We start from the raw sequence: 14,056 nt of genomic DNA, 5'->3' as shown, positions 1-14,056 counted from the left end.
CTTACTCTTACTTCTTACTCCGTGTATTGTAGACGGGCCTTGATTGGTCAATTTCTTACTCTTATTTCTTACTCCGTGTATTGTAGACGGGCCTTTATAAGCGACCGAAAACCGAAAATGTACTTTCTCGGCCGCTCGGCGTATTCCTGAACAGGTTATCCCGATCTTTCTTGCCAATCACTTTTGTGTTGATAGAGCGGATTAAACTAAGTCAAAAAGTCCTCTATCATTTTGCAATTTTCGCAATAGTTAACAAGATATTAATTACTAAAAATTGCAAAATATTGGTCTTGAATAATTTTTTACTCAAATACTATCAACTTTACAGAAAAACTGCAAGAGACAAAAATTATTTATTTTCTTCTCATAAAGTTTTGAAAATTTTTTCAGAATTTTTTATCATCTTTTTAGTACTATATTTTCTCATTTTTATCAACATGAGAAAATACGGTATTAAAAAATTCTGAAAAAATTCTGAAAAAATTCTCAGAACTTTATGAGAAAAAAATAAATAATTTTGTCGGGAGGGGAGCGAACGGACGTTGGTGCGAAAAAACGTGCGAACTCCCTTCCACTCTCGAGCTCGCAGGACCTTCGTCACGTCGCTCCTTACGTCGTGACGTCACGAGCTCACACACACATGCACCCGTGGGTACGGGGGCCGGGGAGGAAAACTGCGAGAGGTGGTGGGAGGTAAAAGCAGCTCGCGCATTGGATGCCCCCCGCACCACAGTACCCCTCGCGTCCAGTTTTTCCCCTGGCCCCTCATCCCGCGGGGTATCCCATGGGCGAGGATATACCTTGCTTTGCTACTGGCCATGTTTAGTACTCTCCTTAGCACCATTGTCATACTGACTTAAGCCGGTTGCGCCTCTCTGATAAATCTAGGACAGTGTTAGGGCTTGAGCACAATAGAAGAGAAATTAGATATTAAAATTTCAACCTATCAGAAACTGATTACATCGGAATATATGGTTTCTGATAGGTTGAAATCTTAATATCTAATTCTTATTCCTCTATTGTGCGCAGGCCCTTAGAGTGCCGTCCCATGGACACGGAAAACGGAATCAGAACACGGAATCGGAAAAGTGAAGTGGTAGGGACAACCAATCAGCATCGTTCCGATTTTAAGTAGCCTGGCTCCCCATGGGGCATATTTTTCGGAAACGGAAATTTTTAGTAAACTGTCGGTCGTTGGCGATCACTAGCAATTAGGTTGAGAGTACTGAAAAAGTAGAGAATGTCATCTGTATATATTGTAATTATATGTTTGCTAAGTTATTTTATATTAGATTATGGTGATGGCCTTGCATACATTTCTAACCTAACATTAAATGTACAATATCCCAAATAGCCAAAGAAACTAAATTCAATATTATTATGTCAATTATGTTATTTTGATTTTTTATTGATAATGACCCAATCGGCGTCGAAACATCTGTACATTGTTTACTAAAAGCGAACGAAATTGATGACATGTTGTCTCCTGATGCTAGATAGCGTAAGCATATTTCCGGACGTGTAGAAACGGATATTGGAGATCTCACTACATGTTGCTTTTCGATTTTCGGCCCGATGAGATGTAACAATTCATGAAATATTAAAGTGTCCATGCGTAGATATTCAATATACTTTTCCATATCAATATATTGCATTTCTCTTATTAAATTATCACTTGCTCTCTGCAAGTGCCTCCGTTCTTCGGTAAATATTGGACGCACCCAAAATTGTCGTTGGATCTTCAGATTTTCTATTCTTTTCAACATTTTATAAATACCAAAAGCTTTCAGCAGCTGTCTTCTTCGAAACTCTCTTTGCCAAGATAACTGTGGAGTACTTTGCCACTTCATTATATTTTTCATAAGAAGTAATCGTGCTGTTATCGCTTTCACCTTTTCCTTCAAAAATCAAATAAAAAATATTTAATATATTATGGGTCAAGAATAATAAAACTAGACAGTTTACTAAAAATTTCCGTTTCCGAAAAATATGCCCCATGGGGAGCCAGGCTACTTAAAATCGGAACGGAACGATGCTGATGAGGTTGCCCCTACCACTTCACTTTTCCGATTCCGTGTTCTGATTCCGTTTTCCGTGTCCATGGGACGGCACCCTTATTAGGTATGCTTCCTTTTTAGCGAATGCACACTATACAGTACTAGTGAATTCTAGAGAAATCCAGTAATGTAAAGGATGAAAAGCGCGGGGCCGCGGGCTAGACTGTTCGTGGTTACGCGCGAAAATTGGAGAAAAGGCATATACATTATATATAATTTATTTCGCGAAAACAAAGAATCGAGTAGCATTAGACATGTAAAATATAATATGTAGAAGATAAGTATAGATTTGGCGAGATTTGGTAATATATGTAAGTTAAGTAATCTAAACTGTGAATCACATATTGCTAAATCCCGCCAAATCTATACTTATCTTCTACATATTATATCTTACTTTGCGAAATAAATTAAATATAATGTACATGCCTTTTCTCCGATTCTCGCGCGTAACCACGAACAGTTTAGCCTGTGGCCTCGGCCCCCGCGATTTTCATCCTTTACATTACTGGATTTCTCTAGAAGTCACTAGTACTGTAGTGCGCATGTGCTAAAAAGGTGGCATACCTAACAACGGGAGGGCTCCGATTGCACACATCGCATATTGCACATATGTATCGCTAATTGGCCAATTTAAAAATAAAATAATCTCATTGGCAAAACAGTGAAAAATTACTAGGCACCAGTTGATATGAGTGGTGTGTACAATCAGAACTGTAGGCAAACGGGATCCTCCCCCTAACAACACTGGGTATCAATCATATAATTTTATCTCTAGAGCGGAAATGTGAAAAGTGAAAACTTTTTTGAATGTATGTATGAACATATACACACATGCATACAATAAATTTTCACTTTTCACGTTTCCGCCCTAGGGAAAAAGTTACATGATCGATATCCTGATCTAGGACTCTAAAGCTGGAAACACAATAGGCACAGGCAACAAGGAATAACGAGCCATCCAATCAGAGCTCTGGGATATAATATCGAACTTATACCCCAAAGCTCTGGGGCTCTATTCTTGAAAAGAAACGTATACGAAAGTCTAGGGAAATACTATAGTATACGTAACGTATACTGTAGCACTTCCCTAGACTTTCGTATACGTTTCTTTTCAAGAATAGAGCCCCTGATTGGACGGCTTGTTATTCCCTGTTGCCTATGCCTATTGCCTGTGTCTATTGTGTTTCCAGCTTAACTCTAGGCTGGTGAAATGTGCCTTCCAACAAGCGACACAGTGCGACACAGTGATCATGTCATCTTTGTTTAACATTGACAAATAACAAGGATGGAATGATCCATTGTGTCACACCGTGTCTTGTGTCGCTTGTTAAAAGGCACACTAAGGGCCTGCGCACAATAGAGGAACAAGAATTAGATATTAAGATTTCAACCTATCAGAAACCGTGTATTCCGATGTAATCAGTTTCTGATAGGTTAAAATCTTATAGCGTTTTCGGCCCGATCGGGTTTGCACCAACCTGGGTTGGATTAATCTTTCCTATTGGTTGATGTCACACGCTCTACCAATAGGAGAGCGCAAAACGCCATTAATCCAACCCAGGTTGGTGCAAACCCGGTCGGGCCGAAAACGCTATTAATATCTAATTCCTGTTCCTCTATTGTGCTCAGGCCCTAAGTAAACCGATGATGGCGAAAGTGGTCTTAAATGAGGTTTGAATTAAACATTTACCTGGAATAAATTAAAATTTTTTTATTTTCTAATTCAGATTGAATTTAAATTGAACATAATTATATATGAAATTTGTATTTTAATACAAATTGATATGATCCCATATAAATTTTTCCAATTGTCTTTGATGTCAAGTAAAAATGAGTACTCGGGTATTGAATGACATTCATAATGATTTAAAACAGCTTATAATAGCGCTTACATCATTCGAGGTATATGTGCAGTCAAGTTGACGTTTATGACATATGTGAGGAATTAATGACATCTTACAAAATATAAATTTTTACATACTCAGGAAGATGAAGAAGGATTTCGGATATGCGAACGATTTTGTTTGTCAAATATCAAACACCATCGCTACCTTTCTATCGATAGTCATGCAACCAAAGAAGCAATAAATGCAGTGGTTATTAAATTTTCGATCCATGGAAAATATGAGGTTGCTAAAAAGTTTCAAGAACTGATTGATTCCTTCTTGTCTAGTTTTGACTTTGATCAACATCCACAATATGATCTACAGTGGCATTTGTTGACGTTCTTGTTAAATTTGTCCACTGAAACGCATAAGTCTAACTTAGACAGCTTAAAATTCACATATGGAGAACACAGCTTTAATGCAGGTACTGGAAATGAAGATAGCATTACAGATGAAATTGATTGGGCACAGTATTTAAAGGAGGGCCAGGAAAATTTCTTTTGCTATTATAAAAGCGATGATAGCGAGAGTGTAGGTATTCATGCAAGAACTATAAAGATAAATTTTTCTCATTTATGTTAATGTTTTTTTATTTTTGTGTTTGTATAGGAATGGTCTGATTTAACGGAAGAAGGGACTGATGAAAATGATATTTCTTTGCCAACACAAATATGTAATATTCAATTAGATATTGCACAGCCTTTAGAAGTTTCTGATAGTGCAACAGATAAATTCTCCCTGACATTAGCACAAAATCTTGAATCTAGGAAATGGCTGTTATCAAATGTTCAAACCGATTGGTGGAACAATCTAAAATGTCAAAAGTATCCTGTTATTAAACGATCTTGTGACACCAATATATGTGACATATGGTATTTTTTATTTTTATAGTACTTTTTCTGTTAAATTATTTTATCTAAGAGGCAATAGTTAAATATGTGATATTGTAAATTTGTACTTATAGGCATAAGACAAATTTGTCAGTTGTATATAAAGTGGCTACTCTCAGTGAGTATCAAGTATGTAGAGAATTGTTATGGATGTTTTGTGTTCAAACGTCAATGGTAGTATTTCAAGAGGACAGTGAATCAAAATTCTCAATACGTTCGGATATATCTATACCAAGTTTGACAACTGTACGTTGCTTTTATCATTTTCAAATTTTATGCAATCATTATATATTATATCGAATTATTATATTGTTTGTACGCTACTTTCAGACTGCTTTTAAAAGTATCTTAACACCGTTCTGCGAGTATTTTTCGATGATATATGATATTGAAAAATTTGGATCTGATTTGCAATTAACTTATAACCAAGAATCGGAACTTCAGAGTCCTCCTTTAACCTATGAAGCATATAATGCTGTACTTAGGCAATATTTGTATGAATTTAAGACTGAAGTGATTAATATGGAAAAAGATATTATGAAGCAAGGTAAGTTTAAGGTAAGTTGCATTTGTTTTATTACAGTTTTATTAGTAAATATTTTTTTATGTTCTAGAAAATTGCAATACGTTCTTATCTTTATCAGCTAAGCTGAGAAGACATTTGAATATTATAAACATTATTTATGATATACATCAGAATGTTATAACTGATTGGAAAGTCAACCCTAATTGGAAATGTGCATCTCGACTGTTGTCATCTTTATATTATGAAATGCAAAATTCTCATAGTCGGGAAAGAACAAATATTTGTATAAATTTGTACTTACATAGCCTTACTGTTTATCTTAACATAATCGATACATGGCTGAGTGAAGGGCGGTTAGAAGATTGGCGAGATGAATTTATAATTGTGAGGTACAAGTGAGAAATAAATAATTATAATTAAAATTTACCATAATAATAATTCACCATATATATTTTTATGCTTATTTTTGTGTCTATTATTATACGTAGGATCACAGAGACTGAACAAATTGAAAAATTTACAATTCGATTATCCGATAATATCTGCTTAACAGATCCAATTATGCAATTTTTATTACAAAAAGTGCAACATATGGGTCACAGTATTGAATTACTTGTATCTTTGGATCGAATTACCGATATATGGAGAATGGATAATGAGGATAATGGTCTCTAATTGTGACAAATATCTTATATCATTATGTTATAAACTTATATTTCAATATAATCTATTACAGATATGAGGATCTCATTAAACATTGAACTACAAAATAAATTATTATTCGAAATATCTAAGTATAGCCTACCAGTGGAGGAGACAGATACTGTATGTGCACTGCAATTAGATGAAATATTCCTACAAGAATATGATGCTGATATTGAAAAGAATATAATACAACAGTTATCAACTTTACACAATCCATTTCTCATGAAGGCTATGGAAGATTACATGCCGTCTGAATTGTATAAAAATGATACAGTGGATTCTCATGTGCATAATACTCACGATTCTAAAACAAAACAAGGCCAGATACATAATTTATACAGAGAGTATGTATATGTATTTATCAGGGATGGAAAAGTTACTTTGTAAAAGTAATTAATTACAGTTACAGGTTTTCTCTTTCAAAAAGTAATTAATTACTGTTACAAGTTATTGACTCTGAAAAGTAATTCGTTACAGTTACAGTTACTGCAAAAGTAACTTTAAGTTACTTTTAAGTTACTTTTTTCATCAGAATTTTTACTAGTAGTATCGATACCATTAGGGCTGTATTCAGAAACGTTATTCAACTGCTTTCATGTATCATTTTACCCTTGTTTTTCACCTAATACAAAACAAGGATGATACACGGGGTCATCAGAGTAATGCAGCCTAGGACACTTAAAAAAAAGACTGGCTTACATTTACATGTTATACAATTTTATTCAAAAAGATAAAAAAATTGTATGGCAAAGACGTTTTTCGTTAAAGTAATATAAACACATATGAATATGAATATGAAATAGCACACATATACAATGTTTTTTGTAAAAAAATTCTTTTTATATTCGGCTAAAAGTTGCAAATAAATTCTAGCACTAATCCAAAATGGTTTTCAACCATTCACTGAGCGCTCTTGTATTTGATTGGCGGATTCCATTAGATCCAAAAATATAGATCAAACAGGTACAAGAGTTCATTGAACGCTTTAATTAAATTTCTTTCTTCTGATTATTTAAATGTTTCGAAGTATTTGTAGCGCCAAGTGGATACTACGGCACACTAAATTGACAAATAAGTTTAAAATAACTATGAAAGTAACTAAATTAAATTAGTTACTAGTTACTTAAAAGATATGTAACTAAGTTAAATTATAATTACAGATGGAAAAAAAGTAACGAAGTTAAGTTACAGTTACTGAAAAAAGTAACTCTAACTGTAACTTCGTTACAAGTAACGAGTTACTTTCCATCCCCGGTATTAATTAACATATTAAGATAATTTATACATTAAAATAATATGTTTTTTATAGACTACAAAAGATAAAATATATATTACCAATGCAAAACATTTTAGAGAGAACATTGTCTGAGATTTTAATGTTTCGTTATAACAGTGCTAGCAAATTAGTAAAAGATATTATGATTGATGAATACAAGCTGCAAACGCATTTAAAGCTACTGAGGTTTGTTTATATGATGGAAGCTGGAGACGTTATGAACAAATTTTATCAAATCTTGTTTTATGAGGTAAAAAGAGAAAGAGGTAAATATACCGAATAGGGGATCACCTCTCTATAACGTTGACCTTGAAGGCCTGTCTACAATACACGGAGTAAGAAGTAAGAGTAAGAAATTGACCAATCACAGTCGATTATTCTTCTCACATTCGACTGTGATTGGTCAATTTCTTACTCTTACTTCTTACTCCGTGTATTGTAGACGGGCCTTGACATATATTGTCAAGGTCATAACCCTGAGTAACCTCCAGCAGGTTTTAGCTTCGTCGCTCGACTTTTATTAAAAAATTATTACTTTACTTAAAAAGTTTGAAAAAATAACGTATTATTTCGGTATATATAACATCAGAAACTGTTTTAAACTATATCCACCTACTGCATTCCACCTCTTTCATTGCCTAGTGGCATGCGACTTTCCATGCAAACACAAGTTCATTGTTTTAGCAGAAAATTTGGGTAAATATGTAATTTAGGGAAGGGTTAGGGTTAGCTTATTGTACACTTATGAGTGTATAATAACCTAACCCTAATCAAATCTGATACATAGTTTGGTTAGAGTTAGGTTATTATATACTCATGGGTGTATAATAACCTAACTCTAATCAAACCATGTATGCAGAGTAATAGCCGCAGCACAGGCTCTTGCATAATGCATAGTGCATAAGGGAATCAACCAATCGAAATTCTTCTTGTCCATGAAATGGAAGGAAAGGAAAGATTTTTATTGGTTGATTCGCTTATGCGTTATGCGTTATGCAAAAATCTGTATTGCGACCCTAAAGCAGAAAAAAATTTTCTGTTCTAAGAACAAAAATTATATGAAAAATATGAAAGTTGTGCGCCCTCAAGCATTTTGGTGGGGTGGGGTGGGAGTCGTTTTGCACAGAAAGTGTAAAATGTATTTTAATGAAGGTTTTTTTAGGTGTATTTTAATTAAGTTTTTAATGAAGGACGAGCAACGACTAAAACTTGTTGGAAGTTACTGAGGGTCATAACATTGACAACATATGTCAAGGTCAGAGTCATGGGAGGTAGATCCCCTATTTGGTATAATTACCGAGAAAGATATTAGCCTTTTAAGATAACTTTTTGTGTGTAACATAATTATCAATTTTAGATCGAAAATAATCAAATGTGGGCTAATTCGTATTTTCTGTCATGTATTCTTGAAGAAATATTTTCCGAATATTGGCCAGATACAAGTTCACGCTGGTCAGTTACGGTTCATGGCAATATCAGTACTCATCAAGTATTACAAGCTGTAAATAGTATAACACTGCATTATACAGTAGAATGGCCTATAAGTATTGTATTGACTAAAAAAGTTTTGGAAAAGTACAATGAAATTTTTAGATTTCAATTGAAATTAAAATGGGCCTTGTGGACGTTAAATAACTTAAGATTTTATGGTAAATAATTATGGTTTAAAATACGATATGCTTTTGCGACACATTTGTATTGTTTCATCTTTTTTTCAGATCTAGAAGATTCTAGGTCGTCATGTATAAAAGATAGATTGGAACAATTTCAGATAAGACGCCTTGAGAGCTTGAGATTTTGGTTGTTGCACGCGATAGGATCTATACATACATACTTGTCTGGTCAAGTATTACAGAGCCTGGGTTTTATACTAGAAAAAGTTCTAACTCAGGCAGATAGTCTCGATACTATTATATCAGGTAATGATCATGATTATCTTCAAAAGAGGAAAAATTTCTCGTCTTATTGCATGATTACTACAAAACGTAAAGTTTTCTTTCAAGAAAGAAAATGTTGGGTGGAATAGCCTTAATAATTTTAATAAACATAAGCGGTTTTTTTGCAGTGCATAATGAATACTTGAGCAAAGTTCATGAACATTGTTTATTAACAGAGGAATTTAAAGATTTAATGATAACTATAAATAATGTATGTACATCTATTGAGTGATTAAATAATGGCAGAATATCAGTTTATATAGAATTTATTTATCATTCAATTATGTTTTAGATGATTGAAATGTGTATTCACATACAAGATCGGTGGTCACGCAAAAAATTATTGTTAGCTGCTACAGAATTGGATGTGATGGAGCACAGTTATATAAAGTATCATACGTATCTTGCCTTAGCTTTGCACAATGCAGTACAACATAAGGATGCGGATTATTGTAAGTTTTACAATTTATTACTTAACGTATTTCAATATAGTTACCCATAATTTTGCAATCAATCGATCATTTAAAAATATTATTAAAACAATTGCCAATTATTATAATGTTGAAAACAATAAATGTGTTCAAATTATTTTTTCAAATCAATTGTTGAAAGATATATCAATGTGATTAATATGTAGTGACATATTGAGAAGCCTGAATATACCTGAAAAATATCAACTAGTAGATGTTGCACTAGTAATCGTTGCATGATCGTTAACAGTATTGCTTCTTAACATCTTCCCCTTGCTTTATTTACAGTGACTGCCTTAAGTTCAGCCTTTAATTGCAGTACGCCATGTGCTTAATTCTGTATTAATAGAATATCAACTCTTATCGATTTAATAACACTACCAGTGTGTATCTTGATTTTTCATTTGGAATTAACAACGACATCAATTCCACTTGTAACAACCATTGCTTTATACTACAACAATATACATGTAGTATTTAGCCGTTATTTTACTAGATGAATGTATATTACTTCCCGTTTATGATTAATTATAATTATTTATATTATTTTTTTATACAAACTTGTTGTAAAGATTTGTAATATTTATAACGTAAGAATTATGTATTTAATTTTTAATACAACTTTTTTGTACGTATAATCAAAAGAAAAATGTTATTTTATCTTTTAGAATAAAAATTGTTTGAAATTATATTGATTCTTCTATCATTATATATGATTACCAGTACAATTGTTATCCAGTGTGTCAACTTCCAATATCCTGTTTCCTTATCTGATCCTTTCCAGATAAATTGATGCCATCGTCTGCAGTCTGTATCGACAATAAATTATTCGAAGATAGTGAAAAATTTATTGAACTTATTACTGATCTTAGTCGAACCTTATTAATAGAAATTGCGTATCAAAGTTTACCGCCATCAGGCATTCCCCTACCAATCCCGAAGTTAATTTACGAAAGGACTTGGCAAATGAGGTAAGAAAAAATGTGACTATATTGTATAGATATTTTAGTTAAAGTTTATACAATTACTAACTTTAAAAGTTTTAGTTCAGAATTATTGTTACCTGTTGAAGTATCTCTAAATGAGTATGAACAAACCTTTTCTTACATGCGCTGGTATCAATATGAAGAACAATTCTTTGTTCTAAATTCGTCATCATGTACCTTACACGACGAGATAAAAAATATCATCGCTAATTCATAACATTGTAAGGAGTATTTTAAGCGGAGACATAAAAATAAAAATATATTCAATAATATTATTTCAAATACAATGAAATGTTGTCTATGATGATCTGATAAAATCACGCAATTTAGATTAAAAAATTGCGAATTGTACATAACTTTAGATTTTAAAATTAAGAGAACGTAAGTATGGTAAAATATGTATAGATATAGACCTAATATATTTAGGTTAACGCACGCGCGCATACACACATTTTATATACATACTGCCATGTTCATTAAGATACATAAAGAAAGTAATAAGATATATGCGCTCCAATATTCTACGCAAATATTAATTATAAAAGTTTCGTTATAATAATTTGAAGTTACAGTTTAAAAATATAAAATCTTATATATATATATATATATATGCTTGGTAATATTATTGACAACATATATATTTTATGTATGAGAAAAATATATTTCATGTATAATAATATATTATAAAAAGTATAATATATATTAAGAAAGGAAAAGTGTGTTTGTAATATACATATTTGCAAAAGAGAATTTAAAATAACTAATAATGAAGTTAATATTAAGTTTGTTATGTTACATTTGCTTGGTAAGTTCTATACAAATTGTACATAAAAATTAACTCTGTGCGATTACAACGGTACCGTTTTGTCCAATAGTTCCAGTTTGTGATACCGTGGGAGCATTTGACGTTTCGCTCGTACTAACAGGAGAGGATGAATGATTGGTCGTGTTTGTAGCAGCTAATGCCTTGTTTCGTAATTCAAATACTTGTTGTATTGCCTTGCGGAAACACAAAAAGTTATAGTCGATCACACCTATAAATTAAGAAGATAAACGAAAATAATGATGCGATTAATACACGTTATTACACTGCCATGTAAGAAAATGTAATTTCCTTTAAACACATATAATATTAAAATTATTATTTTCACCTTGTCTATCAAAATTATCTTCTCGTAAAATGCAGACCAATGCTAAAAATTTATTTACTTCTCGCAAATACAAGATTGTACCATTATTTAATTTAATTAAACTGGAACTTTGGTTATCAAATGCAGCAGCTTCTAAATCCTCTCTCAATCTGAAATAGATATGAATGAAATGCAAAAAATAAATTAAACATGTATATATGTATGTAAACCAAATATAATTGTTTACCCATATATGCAAGAAACATCAATAACAACATCAATCATATCACAACATAGTTCATAACTTTGCATATCAACAGGTGAGCTATCCGTTGCTATATATATTTTCGAAACAACATCAAATAGAAATGCCTTCTCAATTGCTGAATTCTGTAAATATAATTATATTAAATCAATATTCTAGAGAATTTGCTACAAAAAAAGAGAAAAGGATAAATGTTATTCTTACTGATATGAGTATATTAAGTAAATTTTCTAAAGTAGGCAGCTGCGGTATTAACTTCTGAACAACTTTGCTAAATGCTTCAAATATACTGTGATCATATATTGAGGTCAAATGAAAACTCAAATGTATTTGATCGCATCCTAGAGAAGATATGTAAAGTAAGTAGGAACAGTGCTTGTTTCTTTAAATTCTTATCTCAAAATCTTTTTATTACCAGCGTCTGCTAAATCATCGTTGGCCCTTGTGTGTATGTCCCTTTGCGTTTCCATCTTACAGTCATCTGACAATCCATCTACTTTATGGATAAAGACTTCAAACTTGATGGCCTGATTAACCTTGTTTGCCTTTGTGACTGTCGCATGAAGCTTATTAAGTGCCTCCATGTAATCATCCTGTGCATCTATCACAAATACCAACGCTCCACAACCACCAAATATCATGTCACTATCAAAGGTAGGATCAAAGAAGTCGATTTGTCCAGGGAAGTCCCATATTTGAAATTGTACAAAGCTCGAATTACTTATATCGTCTTTAATTATTTTATTTGTACTTTCTAAGAACAGCGTCTCGTTGGGTGACATCTTGTGGAAAACCACCTTTTGTATCGATGACTTACCGCTACTAAAGAACGAAAAGGAAAAGACATCGACATAAATATCTTAACAAATTTGTGGAGCATCAGCTTAACATAAAGAACTTAACCGTACCGTCTGAGACCCATCAGAAGTATTCTAGGCTTTTGTTCTCCGGCTAGTGGATCCATAGATCCCTCGGTTTCACCATCAAACGGTGCATATCCAAAATCTTTTGGAAAAGAACTGCTTTGATAATGGTCGTCATAGCCACTTTGATAATGATCATCATCATCCTAGAACAATATTATAGAAGAAACTCCATAAAAAAACATGAAGTTTAAATAACTTACAATAAATGAATCCTTAATGTATCATATAATTAGAGACAACATTGTTCACTCCAAGTATTAATGTACATAATTTACTCCAACATACATGTGAGTCTAAATTAAGTAAAATATTCTGCAGAAATACAAGTAACGTTACATTTTTTTTGTATCACTCTTAATTGTTTATCACCTTGGCTTATTATTTCCTCGACTAAAATTCAAACAGAAGTAAATTCATGTTTTTGCCCACTTACCATGTTCATAAGATCAAATAATCTTTGTGCCAAGATTCCAACCGTTCTCCCAGAGGATTACGAACCTGAAATCCGAAGAACGTCACAGTGCCACGCCGTATCAACTAAATCGCGATTACATGTAATGGAAAATTATGTAGGTTACCAAGTTTAATACAATATCTTTATTTACAGTTGACGTAGGGTGTGTGTGATGATACAATGCCAGTTCAGTGTTACCAACTCTAGTGAGCCGGTTCCTACTGACCTAGTTTACATTGGGCGCCTTTAGCGGACTTTGGCCCGTTTCTACCACTTTTGCCTTAAAGGTAAATTTTCACGAGCTGCTCTAACCGGCTATTTTAGCGACAAAAAGGATCACGTGATTAAAATGGACATTTGATATTCGTCAATTTTGACCACGTGATTCTTTTTGTCGCTGAAACAGCCGGTTTGAGCAGCCCGTGAAAATTTACCTTTAGGCTACGTTCGGGCAGCGCGCTATCAACGCCAGGGTTGGGCACGTATCAAACTCAACGTATCATACGTGGTTTCATACATGGATGAAACTATGTATAATACATCATAAG

At 32.9% G+C, this 14,056-nt stretch overlaps 3 protein-coding genes across 7 annotated transcripts; 2 read left to right on the top strand and 1 right to left on the bottom strand.

Annotated features, from left to right (window-relative positions):
- The first annotated feature begins 3,819 nt into the window (after window positions 1-3,819).
- Window positions 3,820-10,258, top strand: Grip128 (gamma-tubulin complex component 5). Of its 2 annotated transcripts, XM_018505064.1 has the most exons (14): window positions 3,820-3,959; window positions 4,043-4,474; window positions 4,553-4,815; window positions 4,908-5,079; window positions 5,164-5,380; window positions 5,448-5,748; window positions 5,848-6,026; window positions 6,096-6,408; window positions 7,374-7,590; window positions 8,698-8,989; window positions 9,059-9,259; window positions 9,406-9,488; window positions 9,570-9,729; window positions 10,036-10,258. In XM_018505064.1, the coding sequence occupies exons 1-14, from the start codon at window positions 3,888-3,890 to the stop codon at window positions 10,080-10,082; spliced, it is 2,949 nt and encodes a 982-aa protein (XP_018360566.1). In that variant the 5' UTR covers window positions 3,820-3,887; the 3' UTR covers window positions 10,083-10,258. The 2 variants fall into 2 exon arrangements, with proteins under 2 accessions (XP_018360566.1, XP_018360565.1); XM_018505063.1 differs by lacking the exon at window positions 10,036-10,258 and having other exon boundaries at window positions 9,570-9,793.
- A 237-nt stretch (window positions 10,259-10,495) lies between these two features.
- On the top strand, window positions 10,496-11,326 carry LOC108759571 (uncharacterized). Its single transcript, XM_018505070.1, has 2 exons — window positions 10,496-10,718; window positions 10,794-11,326. The coding sequence occupies exons 1-2, from the start codon at window positions 10,540-10,542 to the stop codon at window positions 10,948-10,950; spliced, it is 336 nt and encodes a 111-aa protein (XP_018360572.1). The 5' UTR covers window positions 10,496-10,539; the 3' UTR covers window positions 10,951-11,326.
- A 129-nt stretch (window positions 11,327-11,455) lies between these two features.
- Window positions 11,456-13,702, bottom strand: RagC-D (Ras-related GTP binding C/D). Of its 4 annotated transcripts, none has more exons than XM_018505068.1 (8): window positions 13,660-13,702; window positions 13,488-13,552; window positions 13,037-13,197; window positions 12,544-12,950; window positions 12,333-12,469; window positions 12,111-12,253; window positions 11,885-12,033; window positions 11,456-11,767 (listed from the first exon to the last, which is right to left on the bottom strand). In XM_018505068.1, the coding sequence occupies exons 2-8, from the start codon at window positions 13,494-13,496 to the stop codon at window positions 11,568-11,570; spliced, it is 1,206 nt and encodes a 401-aa protein (XP_018360570.1). In that variant the 5' UTR covers window positions 13,497-13,552; window positions 13,660-13,702; the 3' UTR covers window positions 11,456-11,567. The 4 variants fall into 4 exon arrangements, with proteins under 4 accessions (XP_018360570.1, XP_018360569.1, XP_018360571.1 ...); XM_018505067.1 differs by having other exon boundaries at window positions 13,633-13,700; XM_018505069.1 differs by lacking the exon at window positions 13,660-13,702 and having other exon boundaries at window positions 12,544-12,882; window positions 12,946-12,950; window positions 13,488-13,616.
- Window positions 13,703-14,056: the final 354 nt, after the last annotated feature.

This window comes from Trachymyrmex cornetzi, unplaced genomic scaffold (assembly GCF_001594075.2).
Source record: "Trachymyrmex cornetzi isolate Tcor2-1 unplaced genomic scaffold, Tcor1.1 scaffold194, whole genome shotgun sequence".
Taxonomy (NCBI): domain Eukaryota; kingdom Metazoa; phylum Arthropoda; class Insecta; order Hymenoptera; family Formicidae; genus Trachymyrmex; species Trachymyrmex cornetzi.
This window is presented reverse-complemented; position numbering and strand designations above follow the sequence as displayed.

What these genes read in the sequence shown, in the direction of transcription:
- Grip128 (XM_018505063.1), top strand. Translation starts at nt 3,888, where the DNA reads ATGAGTACTCGGGTATTGAATGACATTCATAATGATTTAAAACAGCTT. An exon ending in AAATAACTTAAGATTTTATG is followed by an intron (nt 8,990 to 9,058) that starts GTAAATAATTAT and finishes TCTTTTTTTCAG; the next exon opens with ATCTAGAAGATTCTAGGTCG. An exon ending in TAATGATAACTATAAATAAT is followed by an intron (nt 9,489 to 9,569) that starts GTATGTACATCT and finishes ATTATGTTTTAG; the next exon opens with ATGATTGAAATGTGTATTCA.
- LOC108759571 (XM_018505070.1), top strand. Translation starts at nt 10,540, where the DNA reads ATGCCATCGTCTGCAGTCTGTATCGACAATAAATTATTCGAAGATAGT. An exon ending in GAAAGGACTTGGCAAATGAG is followed by an intron (nt 10,719 to 10,793) that starts GTAAGAAAAAAT and finishes TAAAAGTTTTAG; the next exon opens with TTCAGAATTATTGTTACCTG.
- RagC-D (XM_018505068.1), bottom strand. An exon ending in CGATGATTTAGCAGACGCTG is followed by an intron (nt 12,470 to 12,543) that starts GTAATAAAAAGA and finishes TATCTTCTCTAG; the next exon opens with GATGCGATCAAATACATTTG. An exon ending in AGATAATTTTGATAGACAAG is followed by an intron (nt 11,768 to 11,884) that starts GTGAAAATAATA and finishes CTTAATTTATAG; the next exon opens with GTGTGATCGACTATAACTTT.